The sequence below is a fragment of the Chroicocephalus ridibundus genome, chromosome 1, assembly GCF_963924245.1.
Source record: "Chroicocephalus ridibundus chromosome 1, bChrRid1.1, whole genome shotgun sequence".
Taxonomy (NCBI): domain Eukaryota; kingdom Metazoa; phylum Chordata; class Aves; order Charadriiformes; family Laridae; genus Chroicocephalus; species Chroicocephalus ridibundus.
In genome coordinates, this window is record NC_086284.1 from 218166225 (window position 1) to 218189839 (window position 23615).

A 23615-nucleotide genomic window follows, 5' to 3' on the forward strand; every position below is an offset into this window, starting at 1 on the left:
AAGAAAGTCCAGTCAAACTGAAAGACGGCGTGTTTTAATCTTGCGGGGAAAATTCTTCGTTTTGTGCTGTCTAGGAAGCAGGTGGTAATTACGCCTTTCTGATGAAGTTTGTCGCTTTTTTGGTCCGTTTTACTGTTGGCTCGTTATCCGTCCTCTGGATTGTACTGGACCATAGGAATTTTACAAGTTCTCGTCAATCATATCAAAAGAACCGTGTGCTAAAGATACGTGTAGGTGTGCACATGAGTACAATGTAAAAATACCCACACGTACGTATACCCACATGTATTTATACACATATACACGCGCGTCTGTTTTTATACCGTTATCAAACAGCCCTAGCAATTAGAGGTTCCGGCCCAGAGGCCAATTGGCTTTGCTTGTCAAAAATTGCAAAAAGATTTCTTTTTTTTTTTTTTTTCCCCAAAGCATTGTACAATATCAACCCAGCCCCTCCAAGGTGTGTAAATGCGTAGGTCTCGCTGATTCCAGTTGTCACCATGCAGACAACGTGCTGCTTTACTATGGAAACATGCATCACGACATGGATTTTCTTTGGAGGAGATGGATAATCCCGACTGATCCTCCATGCCAGAGGAGGGGTCAGCTTCATTCTGGTTTTCTTTTTTGTGTTTTGTTTTGGTGGTAAGGGCCTGATGCTAAAATGAGAGAGTGGCCTCGTTACTTGGATCATTCCTGCTGGCATAATCTGTATTTGCAGAACAGCTGACGTGCCTGGAGAAAATTAAATGCTGTCCACTTGTTTTATGACCTAGTTATTCCAGTTGACTCGTGGTAGCTTAAACAAATTTGTCATCATAATTTGTTCCTCTTTTATGAAAATAAATAAAAAAAAACAGGAGAACTGCTGGGAAAGCTGGAAGAAAAGACAGCCCAGCTCTTGTTCTCCTTTATGAAGGCCAGATGACTAAATTTTGGGGAAAATGTCTTAAAACTTTGTGTCGCTGAAGTGGAGATCACCTTCGTCATGTACCTTTGTATGAACTGGTCCCGGATTGTTGGTTATGTGGATGTTAAAGCCGCTAAAGTTAGAAAGCAATTGCAAAGTTCCCCTTGAGGACTTGAAGGAGAGGCAGCCCGCTTTCAGCAGCACGTCCCTGCTCACGTCGTGCAGAAGATAAGGTTACTGCTCTAGTCTCTCAGCAGCTTTTTCTATTAGCTGCTTATTTTCTGAACCACAGCTGTAGATGAAACTTCTAATATTGATGCAGCACAGGGCAGTGGGGTAAAGTTAGTGACGGTACTGTGAGTCCTGTGTCGAGTTCTGGGCTCCCCAGTTCAAGAAGGACAGGGAACTGCTGGAGAGAGTCCAGTGGAGGGCTGTGAAGAAGATGAGGGGACTGGAGCATCTCTGTGCCGAGGAAAGGCTGAGAGCCCTGGGGCTGTTCAGCCTGGAGAAGAACAGACTGAGAGGGGACCTCATCAATGCTGAGCAATAGCTAAAGGGTGGGTGTCCAGAGGACGGGGCCAGGCTCTTCTCAGTGGTGCCTGGTGACAGGACAAGGGGCAACGGGCACAAACTGGAACACTGGAAATTCCATCTGAACGCGAGGGAAAACTTCTCTGCTGTGAGGGTGGCAGAGCCCTGGCACAGGCTGCCCAGAGAGGTGGTGGAGTCTCCGTCTCTGGAGACATTCCAAACCCGCCTGGACGCGTTCCTGTGCCACCTGCTCTGGGTGACCCTGCTCTGGCAGGGGGTTGGACGGGATGATCTCCAGAGGGCCCTGCCAACCCCCACCATTCTGTGATTCTGTAAGAGACCTGTGCTCATCAGAGGTAAGGTACAATCTCTTAACGCTCTCAGCAGCTGAGAAAGTCCGTGGATACGAACTTCGCCCTGTACGAGTCAGCGATGTTTGTCTCGGCGCTTGGAGCAGGCCCAGGGTTTCGCTTCAAATCTGTTCAATCGGGTAATGATATGTCAGAGGGGTGTTGATACATCAGGGGGTTAATTAGTGAACACTTGTAGAAAACACTGCTGTTTAAATCGTTACGCCGGGCGTTTGTTACTGAAGCAAAGTCCCTTTCTTGATAGATGTTTAAGCTGTTGTGGCGGCACGTGTAAAGAGGGGGACAACGAAATGAGTGCCGGCCAGCGCTGGCTCGTTGGAGGAACCTCCAGCCTGATGTTGACAGCTGTAACAGCGCGTGGCGGCTTCTTTTGCTGTGCTGGCAACTCTGAAACCCATTATTTTCATATATATATATATATATGTGTCTCGAGTGACTTCAGCTCATCCGTACACTGAGTTGGAGCCTGTGGAGCTGAGGTTATAAAGTCCGTGCACGTGTTCTCAAAAGCTTGTGAAATGGAAAGGTTCTGGTTTTTAAACTCTCCAAAGCGAGCCGAGCAGGTGCGCGATTCATTGCCAATTAAAACAGCTCTTAAGAAGTTGTGTTTTTTAAAGTAGTTATGAGGTTCGTTCCCTCCCTTCCTCCCTGGAGGTAGATGCACATTCACAGGTCTGCAGTAATAGTTGCGCTAATTGACAATTAGCATTGATAACGAATGTAGTAGCACTGGCAGTGATAGTACTATCTAAACAGTTCTGGGGTTATTTTTTACTTTTTCCCAAAAATGAAAAACAAAAGGAATTCTTGCTTCTGGTACAATAATGGAATTGGGCGATGCCTTGAGAGAATTAATTCTGGAAGGGTTTTTATTGTTATGTTTCAGTTAAATTAATTTCATGGGTAACAAGAGGATTAGATAAAGCAGGTTGCGCAGCATTAAACAGTATTCGTGACACCTAAAAATTGTTTTTGTTCTTTCAGACTTACCTTCTTGCTTTGCCCTTTGCCGCGTTTGCCATGCGTGTACTCGTCCCATTCTCGATGTGGTACAGCTTAGGCAGAAAGCTCAGTGCCCTCAGAATTCAATTAACTGTTGGTTGGTGTTTTTTTTTGGTTAAATTCCACAATTACTGCAGTATTTTAATTATTAAGACTTTTGATACAGCAAATTACTGGGTAATTAGCTATAGATTACTGTCTCGCATAGAGTGCTGCTGCTTTTCTTGCCTTGTTCTGGCACTTTGCTCGTGGTTCCCTCCTGTCTCCAGAGCTTTGAGAATGACGCCTCATTTCACGTGTTTACAAAGAAGTAAGTGCATGTCACTGTAGTGCATCCCACTTGAACTCCCAGCTTTTTATTCAGGATTCTGTCCTCTCCTATGAGGACAGGCTGAGAGAGCTGTGGGGGGTTCAGCCTGGAGAAGAGAAGGCTCCAGGGCGACCTTCCAGTCCCTAAAGGGGCTCCAGGAAAGCTGGGCAGGGACTCTGGCTCAGGGAGGGGAGCCATGGGATGAGGAGGAAGGGTTTTAAATGGAAAGAAGGGAGATTTAGATTGGATATTAGGAAGAAATTGTTTGCTGTGAGGGGGGTGAGCCCCTGGCCCAGGTTGCCCAGAGAAGCTGTGGCTGCCCCATCCCTGGAGGGGTTCAAGGGCAGGTTGGACGGGGCTTGGAGCAACCTGGGCTGGTGGGAGGTGTCCCTGCCCAGGGCAGGGGGGTGGCACTGGATGATCTTTAAGGTCACTTCCAACCCAAACCATTCTGTGATTGATTTGCAGTTGCTTTCATTGCACCTGGAATCGCCTATGACTGGATACCGTCATCTGTCAGGAGCGTTGTGCCTTTCCTCAATTCATGCACCGTGGTTTGCTGTCACCGGCATCTCCGTGCGTCCCCATTGAACCAGGGGATGTGGGATCATTTGAATCTGCTGTTCCGTTTTTAACCAGTGTTCCTCATTGAAATCCCATTGGGAAATCTCTCTTCTGCTTCATAATCTCGGCTTCTGATTCCTCCTGCTTGGTCTAACTAAAACGGAACTCCGGAGCCTTCTCAGAGACTAGAACAACTCAGGGGGTCCACAGTGCGTCAGGACATGTCTGCGGCTACCTGGTGTGTCAGAGCCATAAGCTGAAAATAAATCTTATTTTCAGTTGTCAGTAGTGTGTTGCAAAATACTAGAGACATTCTCAGATGCTGCGAGTGTTACTTCTGGGTTCGTTGTTTTTTTTTTTTGATTCTCGCAGTTTTCTCAAAGTACAAGCGAGGTGGCCTGTGTTTGTACTTTCATGTCCAGTGGTTGCCAAAGACAGGTCTGGCCGAGAAGGTTCCACTCGCACAAACCCGTTTGCCAGCCACAAATGTTACAGATAGCTGTTTTTATTTCCTGTATCAACACAAATTGGTAACGAAAGGTGCTGGGTAGCAATAGTGCTTTGAAAGCGAATGGTTCCTTCTTGCAAGTGCTGGCACCGAACGGTGCGACAGCTTTATTAAGATCCCCAACGATAAGGAGCGGTTGTGATCTTCCGCCTGACCTCCGCGGAAAACAAGCCACGGTACTTTCTTGAATTAATTCCCGTTTGAAAGAAGGCACGTGCTTTAGAAAGACATCCAGTCTTGACTTGGGGGGGGGAAATAAATCAGTGAGAGACAATAGAGTGTAACCTTTGATGTAAGTGGTTAATTATGCTCTGGAAATGTATGCCTAACCATTCCTCAAAGGCTGTCCAGCTTCAACTTTCCAGCCTTTGGATTTTTTTAAAAAAATTCATTAGCGAAGATTTTTTTTTTTTAATCAGTTCCGTGCCCTCTGTTGCATGCTTGCAGACTGATCCAGTAACCTCTTAGCCTTCTCGTCGCTGAGCTAACAAGACGGAGCTGGTGGCTTCTCGATGTGTTGCTGTAAGGAAAATGCCTTCCAGCCTTTTAATAACTTCCAGGCTTGTTTTGTGCACCCTCCCACCCGCTTTTTTCCCTGGTGCCTCTTTGTTTATGAGTGCCAGGGTTTCATTCGGCATTCCAGATGTGAGCCCAATGCACAGCAATGCTGTAAACTTCCGCTTCTGACAAAGCGCTCTGCTTCATATCGCCGGTTCCAATTAGCTAATTAATACCCATCATCACTGTGGGACTGTCACTGCTGTTGAGTATCTTCAGTGCTCCCAAATTTGCCGGAGTCACAGCTTTAAGCACTAATCCTGTAGATCACGACTTTTACCTTTTTGTTCCTCTAGATGTAGAGATTTATCTCTGCTGACATTGAAATTCTTACAGCAGATTGATTATGAAAAATAATAATAAAAAAGAAAATTATGTTAATGCTGTTTATTATTTACTATTTCCCCCCCCCCAAAAAATTATAATTCACAAACCTTCTGTAGTCATTATATCCATAGGAATTTGAGATGGGAAAAGTTCTGGTCCCTTCAATCCAGAAGGGGGTTGCTGCAGCCACTCGTGTATGGGTTTTTATGGTCTGATTAAGCGCCTTCTAATTACTATTGTTTTGAAAATGAAGATGGACCGAACCTAGGCTGAAAAATTAGAAGATTCCTATGTAAGAAAAGAGAAGGGTTCTGGAATGGTCTTGTATTTTCAGTTGGAATACAGAGGACAAAAGGAAATTACAATTTCTGGGACCTTGTGAAATCCAGTATCGGCGGTTTCCTCATTTCCAGTTAGATGTTAAGGATCTCGTCATGTGCCCGCCCGTTTTTCTTTTCGTAGATGCTCTGTTGACTTTTAGTGTTTTGGCTTTGTCAGATCCCTGGTGGAAATACAACTTTATCTCTCTCTGTTTATTTAAAGCTAAATTTGTCATCATCATAAGAATACTGGTTAGCCAAGGTCTGTGTTCTGTAAATCCGTGTTGCTGGACATGAATTCTATTATTCTGCCTTAATTCTTGTTTAATAGAGTCTTCTATCATCTGTTCTTTGATTTTTGTCCCTGATCAATATGGGGTGGAGAGGCCAGTAATTACCTGGTGATCCCATTTACCCTTGTGAAATTCATGGTATGCTTTTAGTTTTCTTTTGATTTTCTGGACGCCCCCCCACCCCCCCAAATCTATGAAGGCATAATGAAAATCAGCGTTGACCGTGCAGAGTTGAAACTGTCGTGATTTTCTGGTGGAGCAAAGCGTTCACACTGCAGCATCCATCTTCATTCCGGATATATGAGGACGCAAAATACCTTCTACAGCTTTTAACTGGTGGAATAGAGCTCATTCAGAGCTCAGGCCTCCTATCTAAAACCTCACAAGAGGCACAAATAATGATTGAATTTAGCTGTCGCCCTGTGGCCAGGCGTTTTTTTTATTGCTCGTGCTTTGTTCATAGGTCAATCTTGAGTTTGATAAGACGTAACGACTTACAGAACTTCACGTGGGGCTCAGCTAGAGAATAAAAACGTGGATCTGGAGAGTCACAGCAAGTGGAAACAGCGGTCAGACGCAAGGAAATTTGTTCTTACCCCATTGAATGAGAAAGGCAGCGTAGTGCGAGCTGTTATCGATCAGATCAACGTGAGAGACAGGCTTCACGTCCTGATACGTCTTTTTGAAATTTGAGAATTTAATTAAGCCTCCAAATCCATAAATAGCGCTTTTTTTTAATATAACATTTCATATTAATTTTAATTTCCAAAGAGCAGTTGGAGAAAGAGTACTTTGTCCTCTTGCTTTACGTACGGCTTTATTTGTTTGACATTGCTGTAAATGTGCTACGTGGGTGGCAGAATTCAACCACCGAGCAGAAAGTCAAAAGTCCTCGTTATAGATGAATGGGGTGTTGCAAACTTTCCAGTCACTCATAAATCTTGCTGTACGTCCATGTGATTAATGTCAACAAGGGTTTTGATTGATGGCTTAGCAACTACTAATCAGGCGTTATGGGACCAAATCATGAAATCCCTTCCTTCGTTGGCTACGGCAAGCTCCCGTTCGCTTAGATAGGCAGGAAAATGTCTGGTTTTTCGTTTCTTATAAGTGGAATTTAAAGTTCTAGCTTGCTGTGGCATTTAATAAGTACACGGGCCAGGCCACAGCTTCTAACATTGAAATATGATACTTATTAAAATCCTCTACTAGGATTATGAGAGCAGAACGACTGGATAACTTGAACTGTCTAGACGTAGGGAACAAATTGAGGCCGATAGCGTTGGGTGAAGGCCATGCATCGCCCCACGCAATCAGAAATGAAAACTTCAGGCTATTTTTTGAGGCAAGTAGCTGGCAAGACTTTGACTGGCCCGCATGTTAATCACATTGCTTAAAAATTATAAGGGTTTTAATCTTCGTGCTGCAGTTATGAGCCAAACGTACTGTGCGGCGAAGATCTCTCCTGTCTTGACTTCTCTCCCGCTTGGCCGTTATTGTAACTGCTCGGCCGGGCTTACGCTTAATTACTGCCTTTGGAAGAATTTGTGTAACTGTTGCGTACAGGGCACTGGAGCACAAAGAGCTTTGATCTGTCTCGGGCGATTTCGGCTATGCCTGGATTTTGTAACTTAAAGACGAACTTGGAGAATAGTTAGCAAAACCAGCTATTTTGACTCCTTTTACAGCTTTTTACTTTTTCAGAGCCTTGCATCCAACCATCCTGCCCTGCCTATCTAGTAATACCATAAATTAACAATTTTCTCTTTTTTTTTTTTTTTCCTAGTCTGTGATGTTTTCAGAACTCTAGTTTCTAAACACAAACTCATCTTCTATTTATCAATTTCACTTTTTAACCAACATTATGTTCCTATCTCAGACCTCTCTTGGCTTACTGTAATCTTGGAGCCAAGTACTGTGTTCCACGCTTTACATTTCCTATCCTGGATATAAATTGACACCAGAGTCGCGGAATCCATTATAAATCGGTTTCATTCATAATGGAAGAACAAATTGCTAAGTGTTTGTTGTTTTGGTTTTTTTAAAACTTGATTAAGTTTGAGGGTTTAATTGCATTTTTGTGGCGATTTTCGGGTTGTTAAATAGAGAAGATGAAATGCAAATAAGCGAATACGAACGGATTTGGTAAATTACTGTTAAAAATTAGCGCAGTGATTATTTTTACTCCGAACGGTACGCCTGCGTTTTAAGGGCTTGTACTCAGGTAAAGTTTTAATTGAGATGTTTTAGGAGTTGAAGTTTCTTTGTGTTTGTATTATTTTTTTACCAAGCTATTCTGAATTGTGTCTAATTAGGGGCATGATACCATTTGCCTAGATATTTATTCCTGTGTAATTTGTTTAAACTTAGACAGCACGGCACTGATGTATTCCTTTCATTACAGACAAGTCTCTTTGATGGGCTTTGACTAGCTAATTATTAAAATGGAACACATTACTAATAGCCTCCGAGTAGGTAGAGTTTTCTGAAAATAAATAGAGACTTTCTGAACGCACTGACAAAAGTTAATTTTCAAGGGGTTTCTTTCCATCCTCAGACACGAGGAAATTTAAAGCGAATGATTTGGAATCTGTTTCTGCTTGTGCAACGCGGAGTTGCTCAAATATCAAATACCGAGCATCAAATATCAGGCCACCACGCAGGGCTGCGAGGGTTTCGCAAAGGGGACCCTGGTCTTAAAAAGGGACGCCCCCCCCCCCCCCCAACCCCTTACTGGGGGGGGATATACTGGGCTAGAGGAAAATCAATCCTAAACTTTGTTAGCAAAACTGAGGGCTGTGGGAATTCGTATTTTCAATGGTAAAAGAGGCGTGTTTGGTTTGGGAGCTATTCAAGGGCAGTTTTTGCAGCGTTCCCAGGGTTTTTTCCAGCAGTGCACGCACCCGAACGCACGCAGCGATGTTTTAGATTTCTACATAGAAATATATAGAAAATATATAGGCCTACATACACATATATAAAATATTGAGTGTTTTACTCAAAGTGTTTTAGTAACTGAAGAGATAAACGTTGCTAACCTTTATGTTTTTAAGGGCTGTGGTACGTAATCAGTCTGTGAAGGCCAGCCAACAACCCGCCCACCATCTCCCTGCTGCTGCTAGAATCAGTTTTGGGGGGAGTGGGGACTTCTGGCAAGATACCTTTGGTACCGACAGGGTTTTGTAGCAGATTGAGTTGGTCAAGTAAAGTAAAACAAGCTTTTTACCAAATTAGCGATGGTGGCATATAAGTCACTAGGATCACATTTCTGAAAATAAAGCTAGGTTTCTGTTAATTAGAATTTTTGAGATTTTTTTAGTACTTTTCCAGTCTTGTAGAGCACCTAAAGATCCTAGATGTTCAAGTTACATTATAAGGCTGCTTTATTTTGAATGCTGAGTTCCCCTTCCTTGTGTGCACAGATGCTGCTGACGGAGTATCTGGATATGAAGAACACCCGCACTGCCTCCGAGCCGTCCGCCCAGCTGAGCTACGCCAGCTCCGGGAGAGAATTTGCAGCATTCTTCGCAAAGAAGAAACCACAAAGACCTAAAAACCCTTTGTTCAAGTAAGTGCTGGGACGCTGTTAAAGCTGTGCCGAAGCTGTCTTTGGCGCTTTGAGTATTGCACGACGCTGGCTGCTCATCGCGGTTGCTCAGTGTGAGAGGAGTTTCAGTCATGAGGTGGAGATTTAATGCCCAAAGCCGAAGCCTCGGTGAGATCTCTGTTATGGATTCATCGCTGGGTTTTAAAGTGTAGCGCTTTCCAGGGCTCGTCTCGGGACTGGGATCCCATTACACAAGCTGCTGCGAAGCTTGCCGTGATACATTACGCCTATCTTTGTCCGCGGAAAATTCAGAACGTGTTAAAGGGAGCGATAAAGGGGACTGGACAAAGAGAATTAAGATAACTATATAATTACTAGATAGACTAAGCGGTTAATCCTATCACTAACTCCTTTAATTCGGAGTTCAGAGTGGAAAGAATTAAGTGGTTGGGAGGAGAGTGTAAGAGAGAGGCTGAGAGACTTGGCGGCCAAGGGAGGGATTTGGGGAAACAAATTTGATGTACTCTCGTAAGTAAGAAACGAGGAGGAGTTATTGGTGAGTAGCACTTCTAGGAGAGAAGAGGTGCTCTTATTATTACACCTAGATTCGGGGGAGCTGTGCTGAATTTTTATCTCTTCCCATGCCTACATGTGCTGGTCATTCTTTTTGGCCTCTTGAGGATTTTGCGGGGTGCCAAAAAGTGCTGGTTTGGCAGCAGATGCTCCAGGTTGAAAGATCACAGCTTCCTCAGCTCTGCCAGCGGGAACTGACTTAGAACTGACAAAATAATCTTTTAAATGATTTTCTTTTTTTTTTTTTCTTTACAATGAGATTGTTTGAAAACAGTTGGTGAGGGAACGAGCAAGTTTCGTGGTAGGTGCGAGGGAATGGCAGAACGGAGCAGTGGTGGGGAGTGCCAGCAGCTCGAGGCGTTGACCTTTTAACCGTGCTCAGCTGCAGCAGGAGCAGGGTATCTGGTGGGTCCTCGGCACCCCTCTGGACTAGAAGCTGCTGCAGGGCTTGGACTGTCTTTCTCTATCCTTCTGAGCGGTTCTGAGCCTTGTGAGGCCTTGCTCTCCGGAGTCGAGAGAGTCCAAGGTTTAAAAAAAAAATAAATAACGTAGTGGAATATTTGCTGGTGGGGGAGCGATTGAAAGTGAGCTGGTGTTTTCACCCCTCGTTTGCTGGAGGTGGGGAGTCATGAAGTCTGGGGGTGGTTTTTTTTTGTTTTTTTTTAACAAAGAAGCCATCATTTGTGATTGGGGGTAGATCGTTACACGGTGGGGAAATAATGCAGGAATCATAGAATCCTAGAATGGTTTAGGTTGGAAGCAACATTAAAGATCATCTTGTTCCACCCCCTGCCCTGGGCAGGGACACCTCCCACCAGCCCAGGTTGCTCCAAGCCCCATCCAACCTGGCCTTGAACCCCTCCAGGGATGGGGCAGCCACAGCTTCCCTGGGCAACCTGGGCCAGGGGCTCACCCCCGTCACAGCAAACAATTTCTTCCTCGGATCTCATCTAAATCTCCTCTTGTTACCTCTTGTCCTATCACACCAGGCCCTACTAAAAAGTTTGTCCCCATCTTTCCTGTAGGCCGCCTTTAAGGGCTGGAAGGCTGCTGTAAGGTCTCCCCCTGGAGCCTTCTCTTCTCCAGGCTGAACCCCCCCAGCTCTCTCAGCCTGTCCCCACAGCAGAGGGGCTCCAGCCCTCCCAGCATCTCCGGGGCCTCCTCTGGCCCCGCTCCAACAGCTCCGTGTCTCTCCTGTGCCGAGGCCCCAGCGCTGGAGGCAGCACTGCAGGGGGGTCTCCCCGAGCGGAGCAGAGGGGCAGAATCCCCCCCTCGCCCTGCTGCCCACGCTGCTGGGGATGCAGCCCAGGCTGCCGGGGGTTTCTGGGCTGCCAGCGCACGTTGCCGGCTCGTGTTGAGCTTCTCGTCCACCAACACCCCCAAGTCCTTCTCCTCAGGGCTGCTCTCCAGCCATTCTCCCAAACAAGATTTGTGCTTGGCATTGCCCCGACTCAGGGGCAGGACCTTGCACTTGACCTTGTTGAACTCCATGAGGCTGGCACAGACCCACCTCTCCAGCGTGTCCAGCTCCCTCTGGATGGCATCCCTTCCTTCCAGCGTGTCCACCACGCCACACAGTGTGTGAACTTCAGTAATGGGAAAGGCTGAGAGTAATCGACTGTTTCAGGCAAACGGGAGAGGTGCTTTATGTTACGCATCCTCTTTACAGATTGTTTGTTGGTTGTTTGTTTTGGGGCTTTTTCGGCTAAAACTTATTTTTTGATTATCCAGAGCTCCCCGTGCTTTCCCCCGTGGGCACGTGTATCTGGTGGCTGTTTTCTCGTAGCACCTATAGCCCCAGTTGGGAGTCGACGTTTTCTGCGCTGCCATCTCTCCCTCTCCCGGGATGAGCTCCCTGTGCAATCTTCTGTTATTAGAAGGTAAACTGTTGCCTGGAGGATTTCAGAGGTGTCTCCTGCCCCTGTCAACCCATGGTTATTCCCCCTTCCCCCCCCTTTTTTTTTTTTCTTTTAACACTCCCATGGCTGTTTGGGTTGAGAATTACGCTCTTTGAATTTACTCTGACTTGCAGGTGTATGTTGGAGTAAAATAGGGCTGCTCACCTCTTCAGACTGTGTCTGTTCTTGGTTGTAGTTGGACCATTTAGGTTTGAGGAATAAGGATGCTCTGTTTCACCTGCGGCAGTCGAAGGCTGTATTTTAGTTTGTCAGCAGTGAGCGAAGGTGGGTATAATCGTTTAAAGTGAAGGTGCGTAACCTCATAGAAGCAGCATGTCTCTTACCACTCGTGGTCTTGTCACCAAGTCATTGCCGGCACTGCCGTGACAGCAGTGCTTATTGGGATCTCTTATTTGGTTATCTGTCTTCTGTCAGCTGTCACTATATCTATGGAAATCTCCGTTGAAATGGAATTTCTCAGTCCACCGAGGGATGTACATGTTTGATGGAGAGTCGTTCTTGTCTCCTCTCCCATCTTGAGTGCTTTACGTGCCAGGCTGCAAGGCCCTTTTTCTTGCCTTTCCGTTAGCTCCGTCCAAATCGGAGGAGCCTTCCACTTGTCATCAGAATATCTCCATTTAATTCCTCGCTTCAGAAGTCCTGTAGGGCAGGGCTCCGCCTCATGATTTAATCACAGATGGATGCAGGTGTTTGTGCCGGGTCCTGTGATAGCTTGCTGTAAGCTAATGTCATAAATACTAATTACTTTTGTTAGTTGTGTGTTCTAACACTAGTGGGAAGAATGAAAACTCCTCAGTTGTGTCCCGCTGTCTGGAAATTTGTAGCTAGGATTTGGAAGAGACTTTGAATCATTGTTTCCCTATCTTTAAAATGGGTGTAATTTAAAAATAAAAAATAAGAATAATAAAAAAAGTCATGATGTATTTAGTTGTTTAATCTTGGCTTAACGCTAATGTTGACTTAACGCTTCCCTGGAGGGGTTCAAGGCCAGGTTGGACGGGGCTTGGAGCAACCTGAGCTGGTGGGAGGTGTCCCTGCCCAGGGCAGGGGGTGGCACTGGATGGTCTTTAAGGTCCCTTCCAACCCAAACCATTCTATGACTAAAAAAACCCCAAACTTCAGATGAGGGGTACTTTGGGAATTCAGATAGTCCATGCCTTCATAAACCTGGCTTTCTTCTCTTCTAAAAGGTAGCCAAGTGCACATTCAGGTTGCCATCTCCCTACGGATGAGGTTTGCAAGATGGAAATTGGGCATTGGTGGGAAGGGAGTGAATTGTACAAGCAGATGTTGAACACCCGATCTATTAGTGTCAGGCCTGGCTGTAATTACGTGTAAGTCTATGTAAAACAAAAATATTTTGAAAGCTTTGGTGTGTGGGAGGATCCACATGGGGAAAGGAGTTGCAAGAGCAGAGGAGGTAAGTGTAAATAGGAATGTGGGAGAAGAGCAGATCAAGGAAAGAGCAGAGGAGGAGAAATAGGGGAGAGAAACTGGATGGCTGTGGGAAAGAAGTGAATATGATGAGATCCTGCAGGAAAAGCCACTGCAGGGCTCCGAGGAATAATCGGAGTCGTCGTCTCAGGGAGGAGACTGAGGTTTATTGCTGTAGTCTGCCTTGACCTGAAGCTTCTGGTTTTGATGTTTGGAGAAGACCTCCGGGGCATGGCGATTACATTATGCTTAATATCTCGCTAAGGGCAAAAGGGAGCACATCATAAATATGGAGCCAAGAATTTACTGTTCATTTAATTACAGTCTGAAGTGTTTGTTGTATTTTGATAGATTGTTATTAGTTCAGCTGCAATAATACTAACATTTACAGTCCAAATTAGGGCAAAAAAGCCTCGTTACAGTAATAATATTAACAAGGAAGCTTACAAATGCTTGCCCCTTTTCTCTGGCGTGATGCTCGTTTTTTCCAGTGTCCCTTTGGGCAGTACTAAGGCCGATACAGTTGTCTTTAGCAGAAGGGTTGGGGAAGGGGTGATGAGTGTTACAGCAAATCATTGATGTCTCGAGGTCTTCACCTTGAGGAGTTTGATGTTCTTCCTCTAAGTCCTGTGTCCACTATTTGAAGATGCGTTGTCCCCACCCCCTGTTCCCTTCTCCCCGGTCCCCAGCCCCACTGGCAGAGCTGCCCAGTGTGGGCACACAAAGGGCTGGTGTTTGCTGGGCAGTGCCTGCCCGGGGCGGCAGCCCTTGGCCATGCGGGGTGTCCCCAGCGCTGAGCTCAGGCAGGTCGGGCACGAGCCCTTGGCCCCGGGACACTTGTGATCAGAGGGACACCCAGCTCAGGGCACGGCAAGCCTGGAAATGTCCTGAGACCTTGCGGTGCCAGGTTAGTGCCCAGTCTGTGGCCTTTCCCCATCAACGGCAAAACTCACGTTTATGAGGCTACAGTAGTTGGAGGATATTTGTCTCCACCTCTCAGATTGGTCATTGTGGAGTGTTGGAGCCATACGGTAAGTACGTAATAATTTATTACTCCCTAGTTTCCAGGAGAATATTAGCTTTTAATTTTTATGTAGACACCAGTTAGCGATTTAGATGGTGTTAGGTGATGGCTTTGGTTTGGATTTTACCAGTTTTGGGGACCATCCCTACTGAAATGCCTGGGTGCTCCCAGCTGACAGAGCGGAGGAGCATCTCTGCACTTTGCGGGCAGGTCTGTGTCACGGGCGGTTGTTGGCAGAGGTGTATCAATCAGAGGTGGCAGAACGTGGTGCATCAGTGATGGAATTTTATTGGAAAAATGTGCTTTTGTCTGCCTTGATGATTTTGCTCTGGCATGCAGGGAAGTCCTTTTTGTTTAGAGCTGACTGGTACTTACAAGAAGGTTTCTTCTCTGGATGGCTAACCGGTTTTTGTGTCTTTTTTTTTGTTTTGTTTTAATTACAGGTTTGAGTCCTCCTCCCATGCTATTAGCATGAGTGCCTATTTGCGTGAGCAGAGAAGAGAACTGTACAGCAGAAGTGGAGAACTTCAAGGTGGGGAAATAGATAATGTGCCGGTTTGGATAATTCTCTTTTCCAGGAGCTTCAATATCTTGTCCATGCTACGTCGGGGTATTAATACCTCTTTACTTTGCCAGACAAGCTGTCTAAATCTCTCCAGTTTTTAAGCTGTTTGTTTATTCTTATGTTGTGAAGCAGGAGGTTTTCCCTTTATTCCCTCTGCGTTTTGAGCTAGAGGTCCAGGTCTTAGAAGATACTCATGAAATGGGAACAGCCTCACCGGAAGCATTGCTTTCGGATGCTTGGACCTAATGTCTGCTTCCTTATCTGCAGTTTTTCCTTACATCAAATGCTGAATGTGATACTTACCCTGGTTTGCTTTGTATGTGAAGTTGCACGTTTCTGTTGTATGGACTAAAGTGACCGATTTTGTCTTTCGTGCAACACTTGAAGACAAAGAGTCGCAGAGTGTTAGAAAATAGTGAATTTGAAGAGTTGGACAACTCTTGCTGGTTTATATTGCTAGTGGCGAGTGCTGTATATACAGAGAAGTGTTCTCTCCCCTAGGCATGGCATCATTTCATTGTTTTTTTTTCCTGAATTGTCCAGTTCCCAAAAGTGTTTGTTTTGGGAGCGAAATCAAGGGAAGATTTTAAGGCTGTCATGATAATGTATAGCAGGACGAAATTATTTTGTTTTATCTATTCTAGTTTCTTACTGAGTCATTCATAACAAGAAAATAACATATACTCTTCAAATATTACAGTGGTGATCAAGGGTCGAATTTCTCCTTGAAATGTTGTGATAATTTTCAGTTGGCTTTTAATTCAGGATGTTTTATAACTTACAAGAGGATTTTTGGATGACTTGGGGTTCTCTTCCTCCTTCTAGAACCTAGTTGTCCTCAGCAACAAGTGAAACCCACAACAGTGCGAAAGGAAGCAATGAGAGTTCTTGTGGGACATTGCTTCACTTAAGTGACTCTACGAAGATGATCTTAGTGTTGATGATGAAGGATATAATAATGCACTCTGAATATTCAGATATTTCTGTGTGGTCCGTGAAGAAAGAATCTGAGATAAAGACGTCCCGTAGTTGACAGTTGCGCACTCTACGATCTAGCGGCCTGTAGGTATAAAACAAAATGGAGATATCTGTCTTTTAAGCAGGTCTTGATGTCTTTAGCGTCACCCTTTGTGCACACTTGGAAGGTGTTTAGCTTACAGCTCTTCACCTTTTGAGACGTGAGTTCTCACCTTCAAAATCTGTCGCGCGCTCTTGTGCCCAGGATCAAGGGAAGGAAGGCACCCCGTTCAGTGGGGTGCTGTAGAGTGTAAGCTATTACACTGCACCATCATTTTCTCATACAAGGGGAGGGTAGGATTTAAGTAAATACTTCTCCACGGGCAATAGCTCTGTGCTACAAACTGCACGGGACAAATGTGGGCTCAAAGCCAAGGATTTTGGAGCTGTTGAGAGCACTAAGTTTGGAGCCATGATGGGGCCATCGGGGAACCTGCAACACTTGCCTCAAAAATTCCAGGTCTCTTTGGGATGAGTCCTGTTGCCTTCTGTTGTTTGAAGTTGCTTCCACACCCTGACCTGACCAGTTGCTTTAAAAAGATAGAAGAGTGTTGACTCGCTCCACGTCTGTCCTCTTCCAGTTACCTTGTGGCTGGGGTCTGGGTATTTTTGTGGTTACCGTTGCTGTTGGGTTGAAATGAGGATTTGTTTTTAAATAGCTCCTTTCCTGGTTTCAGAACCGGTTACTGGTGGGCACAGCCAGATTTCGTGGAAGAGGGACTTCTTATTGATATAGGGCAATCTCGAGGCAATATTAGGTGTGAGCGGGAGGTTGTGAGTGTTTTCAGGAGAGGAGGATGCAAAAGAGAACTGTGCAGACTTCCAGCTGCTGAGCCAGCGCGGGGTTGGGAAGAACAAAGCGTCCGAGCTGACAAAGAAGTAAAGGACAAAATGTAGGAATTAGTGTGGATAGGGACAAGATTATATTGCCCTCTCTGGATGACTTGGAAGAGCTTGAATGTGATGCAATAGGTGACAAAAAGTCAATGTAGGGAGTCAATGGGGACAATAGATGAGGTGACTTTGCTGAGAAATCTTTGCAGTTTTACCCATTAAGAAAAGTTTCCCTTTGAACTTTATGTTAAAAATGTACTCTCCTCTCTTTCTTTTATAAGCTGCTGTTCCCTTTTAGGTAGCTCATTAATCTTCCTGAATCCCAGACCACAGCAAGATCTGCATTTTGATTTTTCTTTTTTTTTTTTTTACCCCTTTTAAAGAGAAATACAATTTAATTGTTCAATCGGGTTACTGGAAGGCAGGCATGTGACACTCTCTCTTCTCTGAATGCCACACAGTTTCTCCTCCTGACAGCCTTATCCACAGGGATGATTTTTTTTTTTTTTTTTTTCAGCGGCAGCAGGGGCAGGGTGGCTTGTTAGGAAATCTTTTTCCTGAAAAGATCATCAAAGAAACATATGCATTAAAAAAAAAAAAAAAAAAAAAAGAACTTATAAAAGTTTGGCTCATGCCAACTTTTTGAAATAAGAATTTAATTTAAATAGCCCTAAAATGTGTGAAGATCAGAGTGATGCTTTGTCATTAACCTCTTTCATTTGGACTGAAATAGCGCGGTGCATAAGGCACACATTATCCCTCAGGGGGAAAACGGGACCTGCTGTAAGTGATTTAGAGATGGAAGGATTAATTCTTGTGTCTTACTCCACTGAAATCGGAGGAGGAAGACTTAGGCCATGTATTTTTCCCTGGAAGTTGGACACACCGGTTGTGTGACAATTGTCATTAAAAAGGAGGAGGGGAAAAAAAAAAAAGGCAAGTACATAACTAAAGTATTTCCTTTTAAACTAACATAGATGTGGTGCCCCAGGTTGTTGTGGGAAGTACCATGTCAGGGGTGGTTTCTGCTGCACAAAACAAGAAATGATCGTCACTAAGCTAATTTCCTGCCCCCGCCCCCCCCACCCCAAGAGCCCATCTTGGCCATGTCCTGGCTGGGCAATTTACATTTTCCTTGTTGGAGCCCTCCTGCCGTTTCTCAAATATGATGTTCTTTTTACAGACTGTTAAATAATGGGGGTATACTTTAAAAATAAGTTAATTTTATGAGCAGCTGAATGACTTTAGCCTTGTTCGTCTCGGATGTGTGTCCTTTTCTTCCTTAATGCCTTTCCTTCATCAGCCCCACTTCTCATGATGTTTCTAAACCTGCTTCATCCCCATCACTTCTTTCTTCCCGGCACCCACCAGCGCCTTCCTGTGTCCCCAAACCACCCACTAAGCAAAAAAGCAGCATGTACCAGGGCTGGATCAAGCAAAGCCCCGAGCGACCAGCCCCGTGCTGTGGAAGCAAACGTGCCGGTTGCTGCCTGGCTGGTAGGTCCAACAGGATGGAGAGCTGACATCTCCTCACCGCAGCGCTTCCTTCCCTGGAGGCACACGTTTACCCTGCTTTCATCTGCCCGGCTGTCTGTTTTCACGAAATCTCTAAGAATTTACTGCTTTTAATATCCATCCCTCTGCCAGGTTTGGCAGAAATTGGCTCAGCAGCTCCATTGTTGTGAGGATGGGACAGCCGGATCAGATAACCCTTAATTTCGTCAGAAACTAGGCTAAAATGTGCTGGACCTCACTGCAGAGGTGGTTGCTTGTCGCTGACTGGTGGAATGAATCCCATGCAGCACCTTATTTCACTCCACTGCTGCCATCAGTTACCAACGATTTCTTGGGAATAAAAGAAAAATGTGGTTTCTTGCCATTGAGGGAGGTCAAGGACAGCAGGAGGGGACACTGGATGGTACGAGGGCGGCACTGGGGCTGCACAGTAATGCTGGAGACAATCTGTAGGGGCTTTGAGGTTTGGTTTTTTTGGATTTTTTTTGCATGAAATAGAATGTCATTGGTATCACGAAAACATGATTTCAAGCAAAAATTAAGAGAAAGACCACTACTAGTCTGGATTTCTGGGTTCGTATCCTGGTAATGTCTTTCCAAAGCATTAACCCAAGTTTTAATTTCATTGTACACGGGACACACAAGGTACATACATAAGTGCATTGTATATACCTGAAAGGATTAGTTTTCACGTGATTTAGCAGCCTTCACCGGCAGGATTCCCTTGCACAAGTGTCTTGAAGTCTGTCTTCCAGGGCTTTACATGTCTACGTGTCGTGGGGCTGGGGCAAAGGAGCAGCGGCAGGAGCTGGATTCTGGCGATCCCAGTCAATTAAAAAAATAAAGAACTAAATGCAAGCCAACAACAGAAGTGAAAGGAGCCATAACTGAGAATGGAAAGCCCAATGGATGATAATCTTGATTACAGAAGGTGCCTGATCTGAGCTAATGATCTTCCTGGCTCGTGGATAGACTCGTGTGCGCGGGGTTCGGAAGCCCTGGGATGGCGGAGCTCCGAGGGCAGGAGGTGTCTCGCCAGCAGCCGGGTTCCCTGTTGCTGGCTGTGGGCTGGTAATTTCTGGCACGGTATTACTTTATTAAAGGTGGTGTCGGTTAAAGGCGCCTTCTCGATACATCAGGTATTGTTTCAGAGTCCTGCGGCCGTAGGGAATCCGTGTGGCTGTATACTGTGCTCACCGTAACCGTGGCCTGAGTTGAGTTTTATCAGTAGAAATGGGAAAAGACGTTTTTATACGCCGTGAAAATCTGAAGAGCCTCGAGGACGCTGATCAGCATGGAAAATAGCATCCGGCTCCTCCGTTATCTGTGCGCGTCCAGGCCCTGGTAGTTCAGATGAAGGTCAGCTTTGCCGGTGTTGTACATCTGGGCTATTTTTAAGAATAAAATATTAAGTGCTCCCGAGCAGCTGGTGTTCCCAGGGATGTTAATGGACTCCGCAGCTGCTCAGCACCTCTTAAAATTTGGACTTGTTACTTCTTTCACCGGGGAAACTCGGGGCACTTCAGCATTAATTAAACTCCTCAGTGTCTTTGCAGAGTAGGAGTTTATTTGGATTGTAGCTGTTCAAGCTGCTTCCTGCAGGAATTGCTGCCTACAAGTGCTTTTGTGCCGTGTTAGAGGACTGAAAATATTCTCATGTTGTCATTGTGCCTCTGTGGGTTTTTTTTCTCATTTATTTTTGAGGGTTTTTTTGAGAAATTGTGTCCTCTCTTACCCTGCCTCTCGGGCATCCCGCAGGCGAGGTTGCGCTCTCGCTGTCACGGGAAGGTAGGGCGGTGCCGCTTGGACCAGGAAGGCAGGAAAAAGTTACGTGACTTCACAGAGAAAGACCTTGATAGAACAAAGAATGAAATTCATACCCCAAAACAGCGTTCCCCCAACTACCGGGCACATCTCGTGCGCTGAACTGAAACTGCAAAAATTCTGTATTTCTTTATAAAGTTATTTAAGCAGTTTCAGTCCAGAACATTCCTGTGACGCAGTACGCTTCTTTTTACTTTTCTAAAAATTTGGCTAAGTTCCCTTTACTTCATTTTTCTTAAGGTTTAGTTTGTCGGAGGTGATTTTAAATAGCCAGGACTCTTGCGTGGTTACTTTTCACTTGGTGGGAGTTGCTGAGCATTATATAAATTTAAGTTCTAAACTCCTAAATGAAAATCTGATGGAAGAGTCTTTTGTGGACTCTAAATATGCAACGCTCAAATATCTCAAAGTTGGCCGGTAGTTCAGCTATATATATCATGTATAAGATTTTTTTTTTTTTTGGCAGCTACTGTGTGTAACGTTATCTTTCTTATCTGAGTGTCTCGATATTGGTGGTGTGTTTGTCTCCTGGGTTGCAACGGGAGTCACCAGAAGTTTGGACCTTGGCTGAATGGCCCGGGCATGTTGATGCATAGATTTAACTGATTTCTGCAAGTTTCAAGGATCAAGCATGATCCCAACTAGGATGTCGAGGGAGGTGATTCTACACCTCTGCTCCGCTCTGGGGAGACCCCACCTGGAATGCTACGTCCAGCTTTGGAATCCTCAGCACAGGAGAGACACGGAGCTGTTGGAGCAGGGCCAGAGGAGGCCCCGGAGATGCTGGGAGGGCTGGAGCCCCTCTGCTGTGGGGACAGGCTGAGAGAGCTGGGGGGGTTCAGCCTGGAGAAGAGAAGGCGCCGGGGAGACCTTCCAGTCCCTAAAGGAAAGCCGGGGAGGGACCCTTGATCAGGGAGGGGAGCCATGGGACGAGGGGGAAGGGTTTTACACTGGAAGAGGGGAGATTGGGATGAGATCCGAGGAAGAAATTGTTTGCTGTGAGGGTGGTGAGCCCCTGGGCCAGGTTGCCCAGAGAAGCTGTGGCTGCCCCATCCCTGGAGGGGTTCAAGGGCAGGTTGGACGGGGCTTGGAGCAACCTGGGCTGGTGGGAGGTGTCCCTGCCCAGGGCAGGGGGGTGGAACCAAATGATCTTTAAGGTCCTCCCAACCCAAACCATTCTATGATTCTGTGACTACAAAACTAAAGATGGATCATGACCAACTCTGGCAAAGGATGGCAAATCTGGCTGTGAAACAAAGGTCTATTGTAATGAGACTGTAGATACTGGGTTATTTTTGATTTTTTTACCTTATTTCTTATAAGTAGAACCTCTGATGAATTTTTTTTCCTATTGGCCAGGTGATAAATAGGAAGCACCAAACATCCCTACGATTGAAATTTAAAAGTGGAGGGTGGGTTTGGGTTACTCGCCGCTATGCTGTTCATCTATTCTCGGTCCAAGCCTGAAAATTTCTCACCATAAGGTTTTAAGTAATTAAGGAAATCAAAGAGAAGCTCGGCTAATTAAGATTTTGACGCCAAGAAATAGCAGCGGAGGCGAATGGTATCTGATATGACAAGGGCACAATGTAAGGCCAGGTCTGGGAAAAATGCAGTTATTTGTAGGTGCCTTGTTCCATTTGGATTCACCAAAAAGCTGCCGGAGGGAGCCAGCTGCGTTTGCCAGTGACAAAAACGAATCTTGACATTTTGGATAATGAAAATTCGGTTCAGCACCTTTTAGCGACGCGTATGATAATATGTTGTCAGTCAGCGGCAATGAGGAGGGTGGGGGAGAGGCGATATAATTCTTGTCTGGTTAAAGGAGACGTCGTGACAGGTGGACAGTCCCGGCTAAAAATACCCGTTAAGAAAAAGACGGGGAATAACCAGTTGTAGAATCAGCAAGTTGGTGATGCTGAGGAGGAGTGGAGAGGGTTTGATGTTGTGAGTCTCCTGTCACGCAGCTCCTTTTGTCTCCCCGTGATGCGTCGGATCACGGTTTGCTTTGAGCTTGAGGAGGAGGCGGGGGGGGGGGGGGGGGGGCGGTTGAAGGAGAGGGGAGAGAATCGCTTTTTTGTGGTTTGACAGTATTAATGCAATCACCGAGTTCAGACCTTGTAAGCCCACTTATTATTTCCTCTGCGTGTGTTTTTTCTGGTTTAGCGGATTAGCTGCACTGTCTCTTCAAAGGCTATCCAATCAAGAAGGGGTTATTAAAACTGGGGCGCTTTATGACTGAGAATTAATTAGAGCAGCATTTTCATGCAAAACATCCAATTTTTTGATTAGCAATGGAGCAGGGCCGCAATTAACACTCTAGGAAGCTTAAATTTCCAGCATTTTGATTCTCAGGAAATGAGATTATCAAACTGGGGTCAGGCACTTGACAGCGAAAGGGGGATTATGTGTAAGAAAATAATTTGTTTCTTGATTTTGCCTCTGAGATTGTTATTAAAGCTCCGGCGAATTCCGAGGGAGGCAAAAAGAGGAGGGAGATACCTAAAAATGGAAACGGGAGGGACCCTTTGCTTGGTTAGTGTCCTCCTCGCTGTGCAAAGGGCTTTCCTCGTCCTGGCGTTGGTGAGAACACGCTTTGCGTTTGATTCACAGCAACAGGTTTTCATTGCTTTCGTGGGCTCAGTCCGCCTTTTCCCATCGATGCGTTTTGAGACTCCTGCAGTGATTTTTTTTTTTATTTATTTTTAAATATTCTAAATATTTGTATTCAGGGGAAGGAGGCAACACAATCGTTTTCATAGGTGCATCATTTTGTCTCAGTTCCTTTAAGGGAGTGTGTGGCGTGTGCGGTTTTTAAACTATTTTTTTTGATCCATTGCTGGTGTTTGAGGACGGATATTACCACTTATCAAAGGCTGACCTTGGCCAGCCGTCGGGGTCTGTGAGAAAGAAGCTGGGCATCTCTGTCGCTTCTAGAGAACACTTAAGGGTTTGGGGGAGGGGTTTTATCTCCCACTTTAATTCTTCTCACTTCTCAGGGAGATGTAAGGTGTTGAAAGTCAGGCTTGGGCTGTGAGATCTCGTCTTCGGCTTGTGTCGGGGACTTTGAGCAGGGTAAGGCAGTAGGAGTCATGTTTGATAGCCGGTCGATACGTGCTGACTACCGTGAGTTCAGAGAGTGCCAGTTAACGTCTCCGCAGGAGAGCGGAAAATCAGCCGTCATCCATCTGCTTTTTAAAATGACCGTACAATTCTCTTTATTACTTCTTATTTTTGAGCAAAATTGTTTGTGAAAGCAAATGTTGTGAAGTTTATTGTTAGCAGCCACGTTGGCCACCTGCTTGGTCCTGGGTCTTACCTGGCAGTGCCCGCAGCTATTGCACCCTTTTTTGCGGCAGTCGCGTTAAGGCAGGTCACTCGTAGCTTGCACCTTCAATTTGTCTTCACAGGTTGGACCTTATGGAAGCCTGGCAGCGCAGCTTGGTTGGGCTTTGCTCCCTGAGGTGGCCTTGGCACTGCACTCCAACCGTGACAATCGTCGGTATTTGGTTTCGGGACTCTGCTCAGGGCTTCTAAATAATGACCTTTAAAGGTCATCCAGTTCCAACCCCCCTGCCCTGGGCAGGGACACCTCCCACCAGCCCAGGTTGCTCCAAGCCCCGTCCAACCTGGCCTTGGACACCTCCAGGGACGGGGCAGCCACAGCTT

The 23615-nt window shown here is 45.6% G+C and overlaps 1 protein-coding gene across 1 annotated transcript in view; it reads left to right on the top strand.

Moving 5' to 3' along the window:
* Window positions 1–23615, top strand: part of EXOC4 (exocyst complex component 4) — a 429176-nt gene that overhangs the window by 106478 nt on the left and 299083 nt on the right. The window contains exons 8-9 of the mRNA XM_063323708.1: window positions 9117–9262; window positions 14635–14723. Of these exons, the coding sequence (XP_063179778.1) occupies window positions 9117–9262; window positions 14635–14723 (235 nt within the window). The remainder of the gene's footprint in view (window positions 1–9116; window positions 9263–14634; window positions 14724–23615) is intronic.